This window comes from Paramisgurnus dabryanus, chromosome 9, assembly GCF_030506205.2.
Source record: "Paramisgurnus dabryanus chromosome 9, PD_genome_1.1, whole genome shotgun sequence".
Lineage (NCBI taxonomy): Eukaryota > Metazoa > Chordata > Actinopteri > Cypriniformes > Cobitidae > Paramisgurnus > Paramisgurnus dabryanus.
The window spans coordinates 18342384-18364802 of record NC_133345.1 but is presented as its reverse complement, the minus strand read 5'-3'; the positions used below and the strand labels follow the sequence as shown (position 1 = coordinate 18364802).

At 38.6% G+C, this 22419-nt stretch overlaps 1 protein-coding gene across 1 annotated transcript; it reads right to left on the bottom strand.

Annotated features, from left to right (window-relative positions):
* Positions 1-1661: 1661 nt before the first annotated feature.
* Positions 1662-13511, bottom strand: LOC135746454 (sodium- and chloride-dependent GABA transporter 2-like). Its single transcript, XM_065265108.2, has 14 exons — positions 13366-13511; positions 13135-13269; positions 12604-12744; positions 12426-12513; positions 12179-12311; positions 11663-11797; positions 10586-10689; positions 10281-10405; positions 5751-5863; positions 5058-5195; positions 2501-2603; positions 2177-2277; positions 1891-2061; positions 1662-1792 (listed from the first exon to the last, which is right to left on the bottom strand). Exons 1-14 carry the CDS (start codon positions 13502-13504, stop codon positions 1673-1675), a joined length of 1746 nt encoding a protein of 581 aa, XP_065121180.1. The 5' UTR covers positions 13505-13511; the 3' UTR covers positions 1662-1672.
* Positions 13512-22419: the final 8908 nt, after the last annotated feature.

Genomic DNA, 22419 nt, shown 5'->3' with positions numbered 1-22419 from the left:
AGGATTCGGTTTCGGCCAAATACTGGGCTTTTTGACAGGGTTCGGGTTCGGCCGAATCTTAGATTTTTTTTCCACCGAACCCTAGGCTTGCGCTACGCTGGTCAAAGTCACGTGGCCATGATTACGCACATCGGGTGCTGACGTGGAGATATTTTTTTCCGGTGAGCCTTAGGGGCGGTTTACATTTCGTGGACGCACCTGGAAAAAAGTAGCGCATCACACCGCATCGCTTTCATTATGCATAGGCTTATGGTAATTGTCAAAATAGTTTTTCCCACTTGCCATCCTGGCATAATGTTGTCTATCCTTTTTTTTACAGTTAAAATCAAATAAAATGAAAAATACACTGCTGTGGACGTTGTTTACTTCATTAATGTGTTTTACTGTGTTAATAGAATAAGGATTCAAGTAGGATTCGGCTAACTAATCACATATTTGAAAACTATAATACTAATTTCTCGCTAGAAATGCAATTAAAAGGTGTAAAAAGTGAAAATCTACCTTTATTTACACTAAATTTGTGCTCCAGTCGCTTCCTTGGCCGCCTTTTTTTTCCGAACTCGACCAGGCTCGACCAATCACATTTTTATTGTACGCCCTCGCATAGGTATCCCAGGAGACAGGAAGTAAAAGGACATGCCTTGATGCCTTCCTGCCTTGGAAAGCTGCCTCAGAAGGCAGCAATTTAGAGTATTCGGATGCAGCTTTTAAATATCATGATGATTTACATACTGTAGCATCCTGCTAACATTAGCCAACTCCATTTGCCATACGTCCTGGAAAAGCACACTGTGTAAACAAATTATAATTTCCTGCTGCTCAATCTGGTCCAAGCTCCTAAATCCTTTATTTATTCTTCAACAGAACGCCTTGTAAAGGGTGATTTTGTAAGCATAAAATCATATTTCCTTTATCTCAAGATATTTCACTTGCTTTCACTGATCAGTACTGTAGCTAGCAGTTATATGACAATCTGCTACATGGTTATAAGACTCTGAGAACGATCCAATCACATGAGGTCAAAGACATAAAAAACTATTCTGATTCCGTTACAATATAAGTGGGAGGGTTTGGGCCGCACAGTCCTGTGTCCCAAGCCGGATCCGAAACCAGCCGATTAGAGCTCAGCCTCAGGTCACGTTTTTACCCTTTTTACTGACCTACATACACACTCATTAGGGGTGCATCCCAGACACACAAACATGAGACACACACAACAAACTCAGTTTTGATTTTAAATAAATGAAAACATGACTAACAGTGAAATGGCACAACTAAATGATTTTATTTTGTATTAATTTGCACTATAAATTTAACTTTTTGGTAACATGTTAAAGTATCTTTCTTCTCTGGACAACTTTGGGGGGCGGTGCCCCCTATTGACCAGCCGCCACTGGTGTTACAGCATCTAAAGTGAGTGAGTTTTGGGACATATTCCAGTAGGATTTAAAGGGTCCCATCAATACAACCCAACTCATACAAGTACTGAAGAGACCAACAAAGACCGTTACAAATTTTTGTGATGTTTCTATTGTTTTTAGTAGGGGAATTTAGCTGTTTATACTGATGGATAAACTGAATAGAAAACAGTCAGTAAGAAACATAATAGTGATTGATTCACCTATAGATGCAAAATTCAACCAGCACTGGTAGGTGAAAAAAGTATTTTATTTCAAAGTGAATTTCTGTATAGATCTTCAGGATCTGCATTGCACATCATTTTCTGCATTTCAGCTTGTTGCTTACAGGTGACCGGGAGGTTCTTGTCAGGACTACACAGATAATGCCAACGCTAAGATACACAGACACAAGAAAACAAACTTTTAGTTGTAGTGAAGCCTGAAAGCTTTTTTGATCATTTACTTGGTAAATAACATAAATTATCATTACCTGTTTCAGGCTCCCTTTCCCAGCAAACAGTCGACCCAGTGCACATCCAGGTATCAGCAGAATGGAGGACAAGGCCATTGACCACCCAAGTGCATATGCCCAGTTCGGATACACATACCAGCGGTTAAATGTCAGGGGCTGGTACTGCACCAGAGAACAGACAAGAGACACCTGAGGTGGTACAAATGAAAATGAGAAACTGTGAGAATTATATTAGACAAATGTGAGTCTTTTTGGTCAATATAAATAATATGTAAACAAGGAAATGAAATGCAGATGCACATGCCAGGCACACAAGAGGAGTCAGGTATTTCCAGCACAGCATGAATATGTAGTTGGGTCGTGTCTTTGTCATGTCTTCAATAATGTCAAACATTCTCTCAGCACCTGTGAAAGAATTGAGCATCACTGTAATCAGATACTGTCCTGGATTCAAATAAAGTGATTTTATAAAATGTAAGATAAATTGAAAATTTTTATAAACAATATAATAGCAGCAGTTACAGAAAGTATATATATGACATGTACAAGTAACTGACACAAATCAAATTTGTATGAAAATGGTGATTTTTTTTTTTATGTCAGTTTTTGTTGCTTGTTTGTCACTCACCGAATATCCATCCAATGGCTACAGACTGAAAAACAGACAGGAAAAGAACACAGGCTCCATTGCAGGCATAGTAGTCAAACAACTGGAATACATACATCCCCCCCTGCAGATCACAATACAACAATAAATATAAAGACAAGGTGTCACATGCCCAATTTACAGGACAGTATATTCTGCTGTTTATGTATAGCCTGGGTGCCAGCCGATCTTAGCCCCGCCCACAACATTTTGAGGAACGGGAAGATCGGTCTGGAGTTTCACCGTTGAGTTGCTACTATGCTCGACCCAAAGCTGGTCGAACCAATCAAATTGTCAGGGCGGGCTTTATATGATGATGGACAGATGATCAGTAACGTAAATCAACCACGTCACCAAAGAGCGCGTGTGTTGAATCTGTTGTTTACAACGAAATGGCTGCCGCGGTAGAAATCAGATGTGTGGACTCTGACATTGAGTCTGTTCTAAAAGATATCGACAGAGCATTGATTTTAAAAGAGGAACAGAGAAACGCGAGCAAGGCATTTGTTGATGTTTTTGCCGTCCTACGGGATTCGACAAAAGTTGTCGCACTTATGAAAGATCAAGTTAAAGAAGCAACTAAAATGGGTATCACGGAGATGCAACTCGGTGTGCACGACGAGATGGATATAACAAGCAAACGTAATGGGTATCGTCGTGGATGAAGTTCAACTAATGTACAAATGGTAAGAGATAGTCTTACTGTATGACTTAATGTGATATAAATGAAATGTTGTAAACATAGTAGGTGTTGATGTACGTTCGCAAACTCAGACTTGTAGTGTGTGTCGTAGCGAAATAACTAGCAGTTCGGTCAAGCTGCAAATACGTCATTTCAACATACGTCTCACACCCCGTTGCTCTGATTGGTCGTAGGTCTATCCAATTGAGTGCAGAGGCATTTTTCGGTTGAGACACGCCTCATAATTATAGCTCAATGGAGCGGTATCAGACTCAAATTCTGACTAGAATTGAGTATGACAACGTCAGGCTAGTTTATGTAACCTCTCTTAAATGAATCAAACTATAACATTCAGCCTAGGAATTCTGAATAAGAACTGGAATATGAACTCATTCTTTAAAGAAAATATGAAAACCTAAAGTAAGTAGTCAACCAGAATACCTATTACCGCCATGCATACCGCAGTGGCGCCAAATACAACTTGATTGCCCAGGTGAAGCAAAGAGCAGTTTGCACCTTTAAGTCAGAACGGCTTAACTTACAGTAAAATTTTAATTCTTAAATGAAGATTAAATAAAACATTATGTAAACCCTCTATTATGTTTGACATCAAGAATGCCGCTCTGGCTGAAGTTACAAATACAGGCAAAGCAGCATAAACTCTGCTCCAGGACCAAGTGATGTGCCATACACGGTACAAGTCAGATAAACAGGGATTGGCAGTTTCACAAGACCATGTTATGACAAAGAGAGATATTAGCTGATCCAAAGAGATCCATGTAGAGGTGGAAGAGAAACATCAAAGGAGGACAGTGGCTATGTGCAAGCAGGGTGCTTAGACTAACTGGGACCATATTAATTAATGTAAGGTCCTCTGGGCGGAACTCTTTGGTATTAAATGTTTGCAACAACATCCCAGAAGATGCAGACAATGCTTCAAGGTGGGTGTGGATATAGAGGGATGACAAAAGCTGTGTCCCAATTTCGAAGGCTGCAACCTCCAAAGGCTAAATTGCAAGACCAATGGCGTCACAGCAGAGCGACTGAAGGCCATTCCAATTTGAATGATGCTTAAAATGCGGCCTTAAAAATGCGTCCTTCTTCCCTTCTTACAGCGTCTGATGCTCAAACTTGCACACATCAACAGTGTTGTTTCCTGGCATTGGGTGTTTGGGGTCTTTCAACAGATAGCCTCTTCCAGGCAACCCAACCAATGTTGATCAAGTTTCGGCCTCTGTCCAAGAAGGAAAGACCTGGAAAACCCAAATGGACTGTGAAGGCTGAACTGGGAACAGTTAGTTAAAGATCATGTCAAGAAGACCCTTAACTTCCATCTCTGGAGGAGCTATTCCACAAGGAAGCCTGGATACATAGAGCCAGAATGGGTCTGATTTAACCCTGAGAAAGAGCCCTTCTATGCATTGAAAGTAGTCAATGAGATTTTTCAGGCATCTGGTAAAGTTGCCTCTCAGATGCCTACCGGGGAGGTATTTAGCGCATGTCCAACTGGAAAGAGACCTTGAAGCAGACCCAAGACACACTGGATGTAAAATTTCTTACAGCTGTCCTGGGAACATCTTGGAATCCCCCAGAAGGAGCAGGACAAAGTAACCAGGGAGAAGGATGTGTGGGATGCCCTTCTTGGTCTGTTTTTTCTACAATTTGACTATGGGTGACCAGATAGAGAATGGATGGATGGACTATGACAATGTATACATAAAGAAACACATTCAGATTTTGTTGTAGTAATTAGTTATTACAGTACTAGTTACACGTTATTGTTGTAGAAACATTTTATTTCATAGTAATGACACATGCTTATTTCATTATTTCTCTTAGTCCCAAAAACACTCTGACCTCTGTAACCATGACGAGTTGGCCGAAGAAGCATATGAGACAGAAGATGAGGAGAAAAATTTCTCTGCGTCCAGTTTTGCGCAGCACCATAGGGAACAGGTCCATCATCGACGTCATGACAACCTCCATTGCTACAAACTTTTAGGGTTCACAAGTGCATTAAAACTCCAAAAGTCATCACTTTCTTCAGGTAAGGCTTATGTTCTAGAAATATGCAATGTTAGTCATTTTTATTAAAGCTGTAGTCTACGATGTTGAAAATCGGTTTACATTGGTCAATTTATCTGCCGCCGTACACCCAATAGACTGAATGGATTTTTAAAATTCTTTTTTCTCTTCATATTGTTAGGATTTTACTGTAGAACCATAACCAGCATCTAAACGAGTTTATTAATAATGAACAATCTTTGAAATCGTAGACCATAGCTTTAATTGATGCCTAAAATGTTGTATTGGGTTAATTTATGCAAACTACTCACATATATTTAAAGACATTAAAGTAAGCATTCAGACATATGGTGCATAGATATTTGGTTTACAGTAATCCAGTATGTGTGTCACTTGTAAAATGAACTATAAGAAATGGGAAATCATGAGTTGGTTTTGTATTTAACATTCATAAATATATTTGACAAATGCAATAATCTTCAGTGTGGCAATTGTTGTCATGTGTATATATGTGTTTAAGGTTACCTGTGTATCTAGACCTAGTAAAATAATCATGATGAAGAAACATACAGCCCACAACTGGGGAAGAGGCATCATAGATATTGCCTGTGGATAAGCTATAAATGCTAGACCTGGACCTAAAGAAAAAAAGAAAACACAAATAATTATGGTTTCATTATTTGTACCTTTTTTTAATGTGTAATGCAGCTGTTTGTTCATATACAAATCTCCAGTTACAAAGCACAAAGTTTTCTTTCTTATATTTATTTATTTATTTGGCTGAGAGACAAACTTTCTCGTTTGGCTCTCAGCCAAGGCGTTCGCATTTTATCTCCCTCTCCTCCCCCTAACCTTCCATGCTTTGCTCCTCTCGTGTCGTATAGTCTTGTCTCTTAACTCTGAGAGACTCTCTCTGCACTGCTCTCGAAACTAAAAATCATGGATTTGATCAACTGGTCTCTCAACGCAATTGACACCATCTACTCGACGAGAAACTTGGGTTCGGGGGAACCTGTCTGCCCTGCCGGAACATTCGCAGCTGGCTACACAATGGACGCATGGGAGAGGTGGGAGGTCATGAGTCTGGTGGCTCTTTCCGTGGAGGACATTGAAGATATCTATCTATTCAGAACCATGATAACATGGGGTTTGCATTGGATGACATCATGGAGAAGCTCACGGATTTGAAAAAGCCGATGGACCAGAATGGACTAAGAGAGTAGTCGTGTAAAGGAATGTGGGTACTTGCCCAAAGACCAAATATTTCCAATATAATCTGCTTTCAGCCCCCTTTATCCAGCACTGGCCTCGGCCAAGGCCGCTGTTGGAACAACAACTCCCTCGAAAGAGCAATGCAGCGAGACGCTCTTGCATTCCCTTACCCCTCTCCCACAGACACCTGATGATTGCTGACTCTGTTTGGACCTTAATCAAGGTTGTCTCCATGGCAATTTGCTGTGTTAACGCTTTAACATTCTGCGGACTGAGGCAGATATATATATACAGGGAGTGCAGAATTATTAGGCAAATGAGTATTTTGACCACATCATCCTCTTTATGCATGTTGTCTTACTCCAAGCTGTATAGGCTGGAAAGCCTACTACCAATTAAGCATATTAGGTGATGTGCATGTCTGTAATGAGAAGGGGTGTGGTCTAATGACATCAACACCCTATATCAGGTGTGCATAATTATTAGGCAACTTCCTTTCCTTTGGCAAAATGGGTCAAAAGAAGGACTTGACAGGCTCAGAAAAGTCAAAAATAGTGAGATATCTTGCAGAGGGATGCAGCAGTCTTAAAATTGCAAAGCTTCTGAAGCGTGATCATCGAACAATCAAGCGTTTCATTCAAAATAGTCAACAGGGTCGCAAGAAGCGTCTGGGAATACCAAGGCGCAAAATAACTGCCCGTGAACTGAGAAAAGTCAAGCGTGCAGCTGCCCAGATGCCACTTGCCACCAGTTTGGCCATATTTCAGAGCTGCAACATCACTGGAGTGCCCAAAAGCACAAGGTATGCAATACTCAGAGACATGGCAAGGTAAGAAAGGCAGAAAGTTGACCACCACTGAACAAGACACACAAGCTGAAACGTCAAGACTGGGCCAAGAAATATCTCAAGACTGATTTTTCTAAGGTTTTATGGACTGATGAAATGAGAGTGAGTCTTGATGGGCCAGATGGATGGGCCCGTGGCTGGATTGGTAAAGGGCAGAGAGCTCCAGTCCGACTCAGATGCCAGCAAGGTAAGGTGGAGGTGGAGTACTGGTTTGGGCTGGTATCATCAAAGATGAGCTTGTGGGGCCTTTTCGGGTTGAGGATGGAGTCAAGCTCAACTCCAAGTCCTACTGCCAGTTTCTGGAAGACACCTTCTTCAAGCAGTGGTACAGGAAGAAGTCTGCATCCTTCAAGAAAAACATGATTTTCATGCAGGACAATGCTCCATCACACGCGTCCAAGTACTCCACAGCGTAGCTGGCAAGAAAGGGTATAAAAGAAGAAAAGCTAATGATATGGCCTCCTTGTTCACCTGATCTGTACCCCATTGAGAACCTGTGGTCCATCATCAAATGTGAGATTTACAAGGAGGGAAAACAGTACACCTCTCTGAACAGTGTCTGGGAGGCTGTAGTTGCTGCAGCACGCAATGTTGTTGGTGAACAGATCAAAACACTGACAGAATCCACGGATTTGTCCTTGCAAAGAAAGGTGGCTATATTGGTCACTGATTTGTTTTTGTTTGGTTTTTGAATGTCAGAAATGTATATTTGTGAATGTTGAGATGTTATATTGGTTTCACTGCTAAAAATAAATAATTGAAATGGGAATATATTTGTTTTTTGTTAAGTTGCCTAATAATTACGCACAGTAATAGTCACCTGCACACACAGATATCCCCCTAAAATATTGAAACTATCCAGTACCCACATCCCCAGCAGTGGAGACCAGGGGTCTTATTTATAAAGCGTGCGTACGCACAAAACGGGTCTGGAAACGTGTATATGCCAGTTCCCACACAATGGTTGTGATCTATAAAAACAACTTGATGGGAGAATGGGCTTGCAGGGTGGGATCTGAGGATGATTCTTGTACACACACTTGCAGGTGGTCTGTGATTTATAAAGGGAACATTGCTTTGTTTTAGAAGACTTAATTATTTTTTGGCATATGCCATTTTTAGCTTTTGTGCGTACATAGACTTTAAGTAAGGATCCTACAAACAGTTTTGTAAATGAGACCCCAGGGCTGGACTGGGAAAAAAAATCGGCCCTGACATTTTGGCCCAGACCCGTCCACTACATGGGATCACAAATACCACCCATCTTTGTGAAATTTTGACTACCAACTCCATATAATGATTAAGTAATGATTACGAGTCAGCCAACTTTGGCTTAACTTAGCACTTTACTGTATACGTTACATTATTACTATGCTCGCTTGTACAGTTTATCCTTAGCCGCTATGTTCTACTTCTTATATTATCTATTGATTTTCTGTGTTTTTCCCTTCATCTACTCATGTAAAGCTGCTTTGAAACAATTAACAATTGTAAAAAGCGCTATATAAATACAATTGAATTGAAAAATTGAATTGAAAAGTAGAAAAGTATAAGAGCTGACACGTGACATTACAATAAATGCAAGCACTGTAAAAGACTTTGCAGGTTTTAAACATCTGCTAATTGTCTTAGCCAGTGAGTGCACAATGTTTTTACTAACCATTCTGACCACCTTATGATAACACTGAGACCTGATAAATGTTACAATGTAGTCACAGTCTCGCGGCTGAGCCATGAGTCCCATTACAGTGTGTGCAAAATATTTTGATACATTTTTTTCTGAACACCTTTTACCAATTCCAAACCACAGTAATTTTAATAACCAACATTCATTTTTGTATTTATCTTTTCCTTGGACTAGGGGTCCCAATTTTGTCTATGCTAGAGAGGCTTCTAACAAACTTGTATGGATATCTATAGAATGTAGACCTGTGTCATTCTTTCCTTTGTTGCTTCTTTAAGCTTCTTGCTCTTTATAGTGTTGCAAGGGGCGGCTTAATATCACCCTGTAGCATCTTGATATCTCTTCTTTCCACTTCTGTGGCCTTCCTTCCCTGTTTTCTCAGGCTCCTTTTTCATGAATCTGTCAATCTTCGATGAACTTTCCCATCTCATCCATCTGCTTTCTTAGTGTCTAGTAGTTGGACCAGGTCTTTATCGATGGTTGCCCACTTTGTTTGGAAGGATTTGGGCCAAAGTATCTAAGTCCTTCCATTAATCTTCTACAGCTGGTTATGGCTGGGTGGGCTCTGGGTTCATGACGGTGGATGAATTTGTACCCGAGTGGGCTTTGTTTGGGGTATATAGCAACCCAGTCTCACCCCATTTCGTCAATATTTGACGACACTTGACCATTCGTCAATATGTGACGCGGAGGGTATACCTTTCGCGTCATTTTTTGACGAACTGGGGACTTCAATACTATTACGTCCGTTGCATTCTCTTCTCCTATTTTCTTACCAATTTCGCGTCGGTTTAGGGTTAGATTTACATAATGACATCCCTACCCAAACCTAACTCTAACCCCAACGCCAGGTGACAACTGTTTCTAACCCCAACGCCAGGTGAACACTGTTTAATTTCGCGTACACGGTTTAATTTTGCGTAATCTAACCCTAAACCGACGCGAAATTGGTAAGAAAATAGGAGAAGAGAATGCAACGGACGTAATAGTATTGAAGTCCCCAGTTCGTCAAAAAATGACGCGAAAGGTATACCCTCCGCGTCACATATTGACGAATGGTCAAGTGTCGTCAAATATTGACGAAATGGGGTGAGACTGTGTTATATATAGTAATACTGTAATACTTATACCTAGTATATAATACTAATACCTAGTATAGATGTATAGTAATACTTTGTTAACACAAATGGTAATCAATCTACCAAAAATATAGTTACTACACTTTTACTATAATAAAAATGGTTGAATGGTACAGTCCCATGTCTAAACTTGCTCAATCCATTCACTTTGTTTAGAAAAAATGATGCAGTACCTGATTCTGCCACCTTATCAATGGGTACGCTTTGCTGATGGGCCATGAAGCCCAGGACTGAGAACACAGCAAAACCAGCTACAAAACTGGTTCCACTGTTCAGTAGACAAAGCCATAAACTGTCCCTAAGATTAAAAAACAATATATGATACAAACATACATAAAGTGATTCATTGTCAGACATAATACATGCATTTCAAGAAAATCTCAGTTTTATAGGACATGTATAATTTTTAAAAAAGAAGACATAAAATGTTTTATTCACTCTTATTTTTTTTCATAAACTGTACTTTATTAAAACTTACCTGTAGCAGTTATTGTTGTATTTATTGTAGCTGCCTAATACAGTGAGAGAACCAACAGATACACTGTAGGAGAAGAAGATCTGAGCTCCAGCCTCCATCCAAACCTACACACACCGCATTATGATTTCAATACATTACAGTATACATGGAGCAATTTTAGTCTCATTGACCAACTGCCAGGGGGGGTCAACCAGTTATTAATTTTATTCTACTGCCACTCCAAAAGGTTCACATACTTTTTCCTGCCACTGTATGAAACCACAAAGAGTACCAGACAGAAACCAAAGTGTAGGCCTACCGCAAATGTCTCAAAAGGGGTTGAAAGTTGCTAAAACTAAAGATACAATCCCTTAATTGTCAACATTGAAGGAAGGATATCTGAACCAGATGCAAGGTTTCATTCCTGTTCTAATTTAGCCAAACGACACAAAAAGAGTGTGCAAGTTTGTGTAAATAGGGAGTGGGCGATGTGCATTTTTTTTTACTTACAATTAAAAGATTCCACAACACCTTGCAAGGTTTTTAAAAGAAGTCTCATGATTTACATTCAGAACATGATCCATGATGGGATACATGTAGCCTTAAATACTGCTTCGAAGCAGTGTGGGTTAAGGGCACTGCACTTTGCCAGTTTTAAGACATGGGACAGTCTTGCGCACTTACTCTCTGTCCCGTGCACGTGCTCTCAAGTGGCCAAGACCACAAGTGTGGGTATTTGGACGCAGCCATCCTCCCTCTGCAAGCTATTCTTCTTCTCCTCAGTTTATTTGCTCTATCGTTTCAGTGATATGTTACAGTTATACTGCCACCTACTTTATCGGAGGTAAATGAAGCAAACATCAAATATGGCTAGTGGGAATTTTTATAGAAAGATTAAAAAATACGGGAAATTATTTAAACAGGATGATGGCAAGATGTAATGGTAAAATATCCTGGGAAAAACGGCAGGGTTGACAGGTATGCTCCATACTTTGCTGATCTAGCATTAACCCTTATATTATTGTAATAATGGGATAATACTACAGTATATATAGTGTTTTGTATTATTAACATCTGCAGTGCAGATGTTGATGGTACCTGTGGGTCATAGAGAAGGGACAGTTCTGGATACAGGTAAAACTTGATGCCCTGTAGGGCTCCAGGAAGAGTCAACCCACGAATCAACAACACCACTAACATCACATAAGGAAATGTTGCTGTAAAATACACCACCTATAATAAAAACACAACACAAGAAATGCTCATATTTCATCTTTCTATCTATATTACACATGAAAATGTTTTCCTTATAAAGTTTTACTGTTTTTACTGTTACTGTTAGATTTAGATTTTCCTTTAGTTACTATGCTCATAAAACCCCTACCATAAAGATCCATACAAGTAGTAATCCTAAAGAATTCTAAACATGTTTAAACACTACTACATATTTAAAATAAAGCATTGTCAAAATAGTTTAAAGTACCCAAGGTTTGTATTACATTTTATGTGCATGGAATGTAAAATGATGTTGAACAATTGAAGACCTACTCATACTCGTACTCAATTATAGATTAATAAAATAACGAATTTATGTTTCTTAATTAGTGTTCACACCTTGCCTGTAGATTTGACTCCTTTCCAGATACAGAAATAACATATGATCCACATTGCAATGAGACACAGAAGAATCTCCCAGTTGATTTTACCCATCTGTTCAATACCACCAGAGAGAGACAGCACTCTGTGTCTGTACAATGGGAAATATGCAAAGTTCTTATTTTCTTTATATTTTTATTTATTGTTGTAAAATGCAGGTAATTCATGCAAATATTTTAATGACAATTTGATTTGATTTATTTACTCCCAGAATTCAGTAGCTGCAGAGGTTGAATTCATTTGTGTTGTGTGGTTGAGAGTCAAATTCTTTGCAACGAGATTTACACAGTCATCTAACACAGAGATAAAAACAGTGTTAGCTTTGTAACAGAATGCTTGACTATGATATTTAACTGATGATATTAGGTTTTTATAGTCATCACCTGTATTCCAGGTGTTGTCACAGCTGGCCCATGGCAGTTGAGAGCTAAAAGAGAAGAAGAGGTACAAAAGTGCCCAGGCCAGAATGATGATGTAACACATACAGCTGTACAGCAGAATCATCTGTCCTGCATAACCAATACCTGACAAAAGAAAACACACATTGACTAGAAAACACTTGTATAAATGATCCACACTCATTGACGCTCTACAAATGCATTACAGTTGTTCTTGCAATGCTGCACTTTGAGTTTTACCTTTTGTCTACTGATTATTTATTAAACCAGTTGGTTTCTTTAATCTTCCATAAGTCTTTTTCTACTGAGTCGTGTGTTAATATTCTTCTCACTTAACTAAAGAAACTAAACAGTTTAGCTGATATACTGTAATGAGTAAAACCACCTATTGTATCACATGCAACAAACATAAACAGTAGTACTATAAAAGAATGGCATTAAGATTCTTTTCACACATGACAGTCAATTGAATCATTTAAATCTTTTAGAAAAAGATTTGTTTAATTTATGACTCACCCTCAGCCAGTGGACAGAGGCGATGCCAACATGTAATTCCACCTTCCCTGGTGTACTGTCCCATTGCCGTCTCAAGCAGGAACAGAGGAACCCCACAGGTAACCACAAACACCAAGTAAGGTATCAGGAATGCACCTAAGAACACACCAGAACAAAAACATTAATTATTGAAATACCACTGAAAAACACTGAAAGAACATTTGTTTATTTGAACTTGTGGTGGTCTTGTACCTCCTCCATATTTGTAGCAGAGGTATGGAAACCTCCAGACGTTACCAAGACCAACTACATTTCCTGCCACAGCCAGAAGAAACTCGGCTTTACTACCCCAGTATCCTCTCTCCTCTATCTGTCCTTCTGTTCTGCTCATGCCTTCAGTTTCAAATGATGTCCAGACCTTTGCAAGTTTACAGCAGTAGAGGGTGAACTAAACTCTTTAATTGTTACAAGTCTTTTAAGCTATTCATTGACTGATCCTTTCCAGTTGAAATGGAAACCAAATACATGATCTGAGAAACAGAGAAGTTGGAAGATCAAGATAATAATTTACAATGCCATGTTAAAATATGATTAAAAGTGATATGTTTCAGTACATTTCAGTCTTCATTCACAAATGAGTGCTTCTATTTAGCATTATAACATATAATAATGTAATTACATTTCTAACATTTACTTACCAAATAAATTCTAGCATCTTTACCCATGCCTTATCAAGAGATATAGTTTTTTTTTTCACTAGCAACACACAAGTGGAGTGTAATGCTTCTGTCTTGTTTTTTTTGGTTTATGGTCTTTTATTTTGAATCATGTATTTTGTATTGTGCAGTATCTCACATAATTTTAATATTAACATCATATACAATATTACAGGTGATCCCACCGTCTGTAAAGGTGCTACAAATTACATAATTTATTATTTAACCCCAGTGTTTATGATTTAAATATAATTTTTAATTTAATTTTAATTTAAAAAAATTATAAGAAAAACTAAGCTAGAAAAATAGACACTGTACAATAAAGTTTTTTATTATCATGACTAAACATTCAGAATGAACTAAATGTAATGTTGTGTGTAGTATTTATTGATTTATTAATTTTTTTAATATCTTGCTTCATACAAACAGACATGAGTTATTGCAGGCTCAACCTCCATGTCCCTGTTCTTGAGAAGTGTTTTGATGGAGGCGATACAAAAGAGAGAGAGAAAGCCTCAACAAACTACTAAAGCTGCTTCATCAAAAACGGAGGCATGGCTGGGGTATGATACTCCAGACACTGGTGTTTTTGTATTGGTTGGCCTGTGGTGCATCTTACAGGGTTGTGTCCCAGGCTTTTTGGGATCCCAAGGCCAACCATACCCAGAATTATTAATCGAGTGGCTGATGAAGTCATGGCTATTTTGCCAAAGGTTGTGGCCCTGCCAAAGTCAGAGAAACATCTGTTCCAGGTTGGTGCAAGCTTTGCTTCTCTCGCCAATTACCAGGCATTTGGTAAAGCTGTTGGAGCTATTGATGGATGCCATGTCAGAATTAAACCACCAGCTGACCCTCATGGACGGTGTTATAAAAACACAAAGCTGTTTGCGTCCATCTTGCTTTAAGGGATTTGTGACCATAAAGAAGCATTTTTGGACAACTTTGTTGGGTTTGAATATGTTTTCAAAAGGCTTGCAATGACATGCTGACTGTACATGCAATTGAGTGGAATAGACGCAAGCATGATGACCTTCATCTTGCATTGTCCAACAGATATGTCAAAGTATTGACCATATTACACAGAATTAATCTGGTCAAAGATGGCAAAAAATCAATTGTTTGTTTGCATTTTTATTGAATAACGTCCGAAAGGCAGAGTCCCAGACACTAGAGAATTTGAGCCGTGAACTTGGTTGTCCTGAGAACATGATGCAGCAGTGGGTACATGACGTCAGACGGTGGGCCACTGATGGTACAGTATTGACATTATAAATAATAGGCTATTTACAGTTGGAGCATAATGTGCTCAACAATGTTGAGGACGTGTTACTGTAATCACATTACTTTCTTCAGTAACACAATACGGTCCTAAATGAATATCATGTTTAAGGTGTTTTAGCCACTGTTGCAAACTGCACATACATCATAGTGCTAGTAGACATAGTGCCATTGATGCACTGTCAGGTAAATTGACTGTGTGGTTTCTATGCCTGTACCCTACTCAGGCTGAAACAGCTCTGCCCCAAATGCCTTATAACTAACAATTCAGTAATACAGCTATCAGAAATGTAAACTGACCTTTCTAGAGTGGTTATTTATTCATGTTTTTTTCTCCAACCAAGATTCTATAAATGCCAGACAGGATGACCAACATATCCTTCAACGCTCGATAGAGCACTTATTTCTGGGTGTCCATCAAAAAGAGCAAGCCTTTATAATCAGACAGGTATGTTGTTGACTTGTATTTACATGACTTGTGAATCTCTTGTCTAGATTTTATGTTTCTGTCATGTGTTTGGAAATTATAGACAGCAGCAAGATTCGACAAATGCGGCGACGGAAATTGGGGGAAAAAGAAAACTCTTTGAAGCAATCAAACAATACAATGAGCAGGTGCCAGAGGAGGAGGGCATACATGAGCAGATGGTGGATAGCCGACTCCATATGGTGGACCATGCCAGTGGGGAGGACAGTCTAATATGGCCATGGGAGGTTCAAAGCACTGGTATGGAACAACTTCTGTGAGGGAGAGGGATTACATTGAGCAAACAGATGTTGATGCAGCTTAAAAGGCATGTATGCTATATAACTATACTGCAGCTTACAGGTCAATCCTGTTGACTGGCTCATTTGTATGACTTTAGAATCCACAAACATCCTTACTAAGAAAAAAAACTTTGATGCATACATGTCACAGATGCGGCTGCAAGAAGAGAAGATTCTAATTCTTAGGGAGATGAGACAGCACTGCACCTACCTCAGAGAGCTGGCTGATGGAATTAGGAAGCTGATTGCAGACATGTCTGGAGGAAACCGGGGGAAGAACATGGGATAACCCTGAGGTGCCATTTTTATTATTTGTTTATTATTACTTAGTATTATTATCTATCTATTTATTTATTTATCTACTTGAACTTTGGTCGCTGCTTAGTCTATGTATTGTGGCGTGTGTATTTGTTGTTTTGGTGACCAAATGCAATATGATCTCATTGACAGTGTTTCTGAATGCTTGACTAAGTGTTGTCTTGTTGATATGACTTGTAGGCTAAAACTGAATTGCCCTATGGGGATAAATAAAGTTGATTGAATTGAATGTTATAATGCTGTTCAGAGATGGAAATGTATCTTAACTGGGTCAAGGTAAGGGTCTAAACGGGAAAGAATTAAAGGCGCTCTAAGCGAATTCACGTGTTTTAGGCCATGAAACATTTTTGTTACATACAGTCTCTCAACAACATAGAACAGCTGACAATCGACATAAAGAATCTGAGACATGAGGTTGAATATCTGCAGAGAGACAGAGAAGAAATGACAAAAGAACTTAAACAAACTAAAGATCAGCTGATTGAAGTTAAGTCAACTTTAGGAAGACAACTAACAGAATTAGTAGTGCTGCATAACCCACCATCTCATGATGTTTCATTTTATGATCATTTAGATAAGCTTTTCAAACACGTAAATATTTGCACCGAAACTATCTTTTTGGGTGATTTTAATATCAACTGGTTAGACAAAAGTCGTAGAAAAAAATTGAAGAGGCTGTTGTCAAAACACAGTCTTCAGCAGATGATGAAGGGTCCAACAAGGATTACGCGAATGAGTAAAACTATGATAGACCTGATAGTTACTAATAGACCCCAACGAATTACTAGAACGTATAATTTACTTACGGGTCTCTCTGATCATAATATGACTATGGCTGTCCGAAAACTTACTAAACAGCGTTTACTAAAATTTGGGAATGAAAGTAAGACAGGGCATTCGGTTATTCCCAAAAACAAGCTGATACACGTTAAAAACGATCTAGACAATTTAGACTGGAATAATGTTTTACAATCGAATGAGTTAGACAATTGTTGTAACTCCCTGATGAAAAACCTTACAAATTTGATTGGGAAATATACTAAGACATTCAAAGGTACGCAACGAAAAGTCTCTTTACCATGGCTGAATAATGACATCCGTCAGCTAATGAAAAAAAGAGATTATGCATTGAAAAAATCACTGCTTTCCAAAACAAACACCGATTTCCTTGTTTTTAAAGGATTGAGAAATGCAGTAGTTAGAGAACTGCGTAAAGCAAAGACCGCCTATTTTATGCAAATGATTGAGGAATCTAAAGGAAATAGCGCATCCCTTTGGAAGCACCTCAACAGTCTTATTAAACTTAAGCCTAATCAACAAAAAACAATATCAGAATTGGAAGTAAATGGAGCTACCAGTACTAACAATTCAGCTATTGCAAATGAATTCAATAACTTCTTTATTCAGTCAGTGGAGGAACTTGCTGAGACTTTTGAACCAGCAAACCTATCATATATCACCACAAAGTCTGAGTCATCAAAACTTTTCCAAATTAAAGAGGTTAGTCAGGAAAAAGTACATAAAATCATTACTAAACTAAATATGTCTAAGGCAAAGGATGTGTTTGGGCTGGATACTGCGTTTATTAAAGCTCATAGCTCTGTCTTGGTTAAACCTTTAACCCATCTGATAAACCTTTCCATCAGAGTGGGTAAATTCCCACAAAGTTGGAAACAAGCCATTGTTACACCAATTTTTAAGGATGGTATAAAGGACCAAGCAAGCAATTATAGGCCAATTTCTATATTGCCTGCCCTATCAAAAATTTTAGAGAAGGTTATTACGGAACAGCTAATAGAGTATCTTGAAAGTAATAAACTTATCAGTTCAAAACAGTTTGGTTTTAGAGCAGGTTACTCCACAGAAATGGCTAACTGTTACCTTATTGAAAACATTAAGAGTAAGCTGGACAAGGGTAATGTTGTGGGAGCTGTGTTTATAGACCTAAAAAAGGCCTTTGACACCGTGAACCACATGATACTCCTGAATAAACTTACCACTTTTAATTTTTCTGAACATGCTACTGGCTGGTTTGCATCATACTTGGAGCATAGAGAGCAACGTGTTAAAATAAACACAGAACTCTCAACACCACTATACTCCAAAATGGGTATTCCACAGGGATCCATTTTGGGGCCTCTGCTCTTTAGTTTATATATAAACGATTTATCAACATGCTGTCAGTCAGCAAACTGTCAAATGTATGCTGACGACACAGTAATTTATGCATCGGCCAAAACACCACTTGCAGTAGCAGAGACATTGACTAAGGAAATGGAGGGTATATCCCAGTGGCTTAAAAATAATCATTTGACACTAAACATCAAAAAGACTGTATCTATGTGCTTTTCTATAAGAGGGAAAGCTAAATGTACTATCAAAATAGATCAAGCAATAATAGAGGAAGTTGATGAATTTAAATTTTTAGGTATTATTTTGGATTCACAACTTAAATTTAATAAACACATCAATAAACTCTGCAAGACTATTCAGATAAATTTGAACTGTTTTAGACAGATAAGATCTCATATACCTGTCAAGGCATCATTGCTTTTCTTTCATGCTATGATTCTCTCTCACCTATCTTATTGTGTTACTGTATGGGGCCAAGCCTCCCACACAACAGTCAAACCCATTATATCACTGTATAAACAGGCATTGAAAATAATGGATCAGAAACCAATTACGTGGCATCATTGTCTGATTATACAAAAATACAAGCTTTTAAATTTTGATAGTTTTATTAAGTTCTCTTTTATTAAACTGATTTTTAAATGTGTAAATAATTTAGCTCCAGCCGTACTCTGTTCTTTTGTGACAAAAATAAGCACAAGGAGAGTGGCCACTAGGGGAGCAGTTGGTGGCAACTTAATAACAGAGGGGCGCAAAACCACTTTCGGCCAGTCATGTTTCTCCGTGATAGGAACCCATTTTTGGAATGATTTACCAACTGAAATAAAAACACAAACAGAGCAAAAAACATTTAACAGACAGGTAAAATACTGGCTGAAAGAAAATCAAACATGTGGCCATTGACTACGGCTGGGTATTTGGGGGCGTGCTATATGATGTGCTGTATTGTTTAATATGATCATGATTTTGTGAAATTTTTATGGTAGTATATAGTATTGTTTAATATGATCATGATTTTGTGAAATTTCTATGGCAGTATATAGTATTGTTTAATATGATCATGATTTTGTGAAATTTTTATGGTAGTATATAGTATTGTTTAATATGATCATGATTTTGTGAAATTTTTATGATAGTATATAGTTTTATGTATTTATAGTATGATTATGTAATTGACTGGGTAGTTTTTAAAAACAAAATATTTTGATTATTTTAGAAAGGTCTGACCAGGGACTAGGGTTGCAAATTAGCCTACTGGCTAGAAACCTTGCAACACATTTACACATATTACTACTGACTGTGATAATTATGTAAGTAATAATGTGCTCTGCATTGTCCCTGACAAATAAACGTATAAATAAAATAAAATAAATTTAGAATAGAAATGCAGGAGGAGCTATCTGCCTTGAAGTCAACACTCCGCACCAAAGATGAACTCATCAATGATCTAAAAGAAAAACTTAATTCTGTTCCAGCACCTAAAAAGTCTTCTGCTAAACCCCTGATGTGTACAGAGATGCTCACAGAAAATCCTCAACCTGAACAGCTTCCAGTGGAGGAAGAGTCTCAGTGCTCAACTGATCCAGCATCCCAGATTCACAGCTCCGCTGCAGAGGACCCGAGAGAAAAACAGGCTCTTATCCTGATTGACTCAAATGGGAAATACATCAATGAGAAACTTCTATTCCCTAAAATGAGAGGCAAGAAAATCTGGTGCCCAAACACAAGTGCTTTTCAGATCCTGTCTGATAGAAACCTTAAAGAAAATTTTAAACACATCATTATCCACACAGGGACAAATGACTTAAGGGCCATGAAGGGACATGTAGCTCCTGTGATCAGAGAGGTTGCGATCAGAGTCACCCAATTTTTCCCAGAAGCAAAAATAACTCTGTCTACATGACTACCACACACTGATGTGCCATTCCACGTGATTCATGGAAATAATGTGGAGCTTTCCAGAAATTGTGCACTTATTCCTAATGTTCATCTCATCCATCACAAAGACCTACGGCCTCATCATCTGTATGACCATGTACATCTCAGCAAGCTAGGAGTGAAAGTCTCAATCACCAAAAACCATCCGTCCTACAACAGAGTCCATATCGGCCACAGGACCTCCATCACAACACAAGAGCTATGCAGAGGCAGTTCAACAACCACAAAACCCTGCAGCTGCTGAACTCAACCAGATAAGAAATGTACTGAACATCATCTGCTCCAAACTGGGGACATAACTTGCATTAACTCACACACACTTAAACATATGTAAATATACACACACACACAACACACTTTAGGAAAATCTATCCATGAAATCATTTAAAATCAGTTGTTGGAATATACAGGGTCTGCACTCTTCAACATTTGGGTACAAGACTGCAGACAAAGACTTACTCAGCAGTGTAACAGATATGGACATCTGTATATTTCATGAGACATGGTGTCGTAGTAATGAATCCTTACATTGTCCAATAGGATACAAGGAAATTGTTGTTCCTTCATCAAAAAATCCTAAAATAAAATTTGGCAGAAACTCAGGCACAAAAATACTTATATGGCACAAAGACAATTTGAAACATTTGATTTACATTGTTAAAATCGAAACATATTCTATCTGGCTTGAAGTAAAATCTGTCATATCACAATCTAATCTTTACCTTTGTGCAGTCTATATTTCATCTCATGACTCTCCCTATTACGATGAGCAAAGCTTTCCAAAACTACAGACTGACATCTTACACTTTCACTCCAGAGGGAAAATCCTCATATGTGGTGATTTAAATGCCAGAACAGGGAGAGAAAATGATTTTGTAAATGTTAGATAATGACCATATACTCAATGACACCATGTTTCACTTCTCATCAAGTATCACACCAAGAAACAGTTATGATAGTTTAGTCAACATGAATGGAAAGCAAATGTTAAAGCTCTGTAAAGGTTTAGGGATATACATAATTAATGGCAGAACTAGAGGAGATACATTAGGCATATTTACTTATTGCTCCAGATTATGAACCTGGTTGATTATTCAATAACTGATATTGATCCAAATGTTATTAATGCCTTCACAGTCAGACCTCAACTCCGGATCTCCGATCACTGCCAAACAGTGGTGTGCTGTGGGGTTTCAGTCAGGGCCTACAGAAAGCATGTAAACCACATACATACTTGTTGTGTTTGCAGATACTGACATTTATGCATATGCTCCCCACCAGTAGGTGGCACTAGGAGTGGTCTAATGAATGCAATATGTGTAGTTGTAGAAGGAGAAGAAGTGTGATGATGAGCGTATGCTATGCGTGTAAAAAGTGATGCAGAAAAGTTAAGTAAAGTGTTGAAAGAAATCACCGTCTCCATTTGATTTACGAATACAACAATTTGGCGACGAGGATGAGTCTCTCAATGCTGAGTCCACCGCAGTTCCTTCCTCAAGTGGGTGAGCCACCAATACCGTTTATTACATGGAGGAAGATTTTCGACAACTACATGTTAGCCATACATGCTACTGGAAATGCGTGGCCAGATGCTAGGAAACGTGCAGTTTTACTTCATAGCCTGGGTCCGGAGGGACAACGTATTTTCTACAGTCTGCCGGAGCAAGGTACGACATTTGCTGAGGCTATGGCCGCTCTCAAAAAGCACTTTGTACCGAAGGTTAACGTAGTAGCCAGTAGACATACATTCAGACAACGTGTTCAAAGAGCGGATGAAACCGCTTCTCAGTATGTGACTGCTTTGAGAGCTTTAGCCACGCATTGTGATTTTGGACAAATGGAGAGTGAAATGATACGAGATCAACTAGTTTCGAATGCGTATCTCAGTGCTGTAAAAGACAAATTACTGCTGGAGGATAATATCACACTGGAGAGAGCTCAGACAATTGCATGCCAGGTAGAGGAGGCAGTTAAAAGTGCTACACTGCTGTCTTCGGACAAAACGATTCCGACTGCGTCAGTGCAAGCGGTCAGAGCCACGAATGCACATTTTCGAGGGAAAAGAGGAGAGCGATAGCCTATGGCTGCATCAGACCGTCGTGCACATACAAATTTTAACCAGCAACAACGCAGATGCTTCAGATGCGGATCCAAT

What these genes read in the sequence shown, in the direction of transcription:
- LOC135746454 (XM_065265108.2), bottom strand. Translation starts at nt 13,504, where the DNA reads ATGAGCAGAACAGAAGGACAGATAGAGGAGAGAGGATACTGGGGTAGT. An exon ending in GCAGCTACTGAATTCTGGGA is followed by an intron (nt 12,312 to 12,425) that starts GTAAATAAATCA and finishes CCCATTGTACAG; the next exon opens with ACACAGAGTGCTGTCTCTCT. An exon ending in TACTAGGTCTAGATACACAG is followed by an intron (nt 5,196 to 5,750) that starts GTAACCTTAAAC and finishes GAACCCTAAAAG; the next exon opens with TTTGTAGCAATGGAGGTTGT.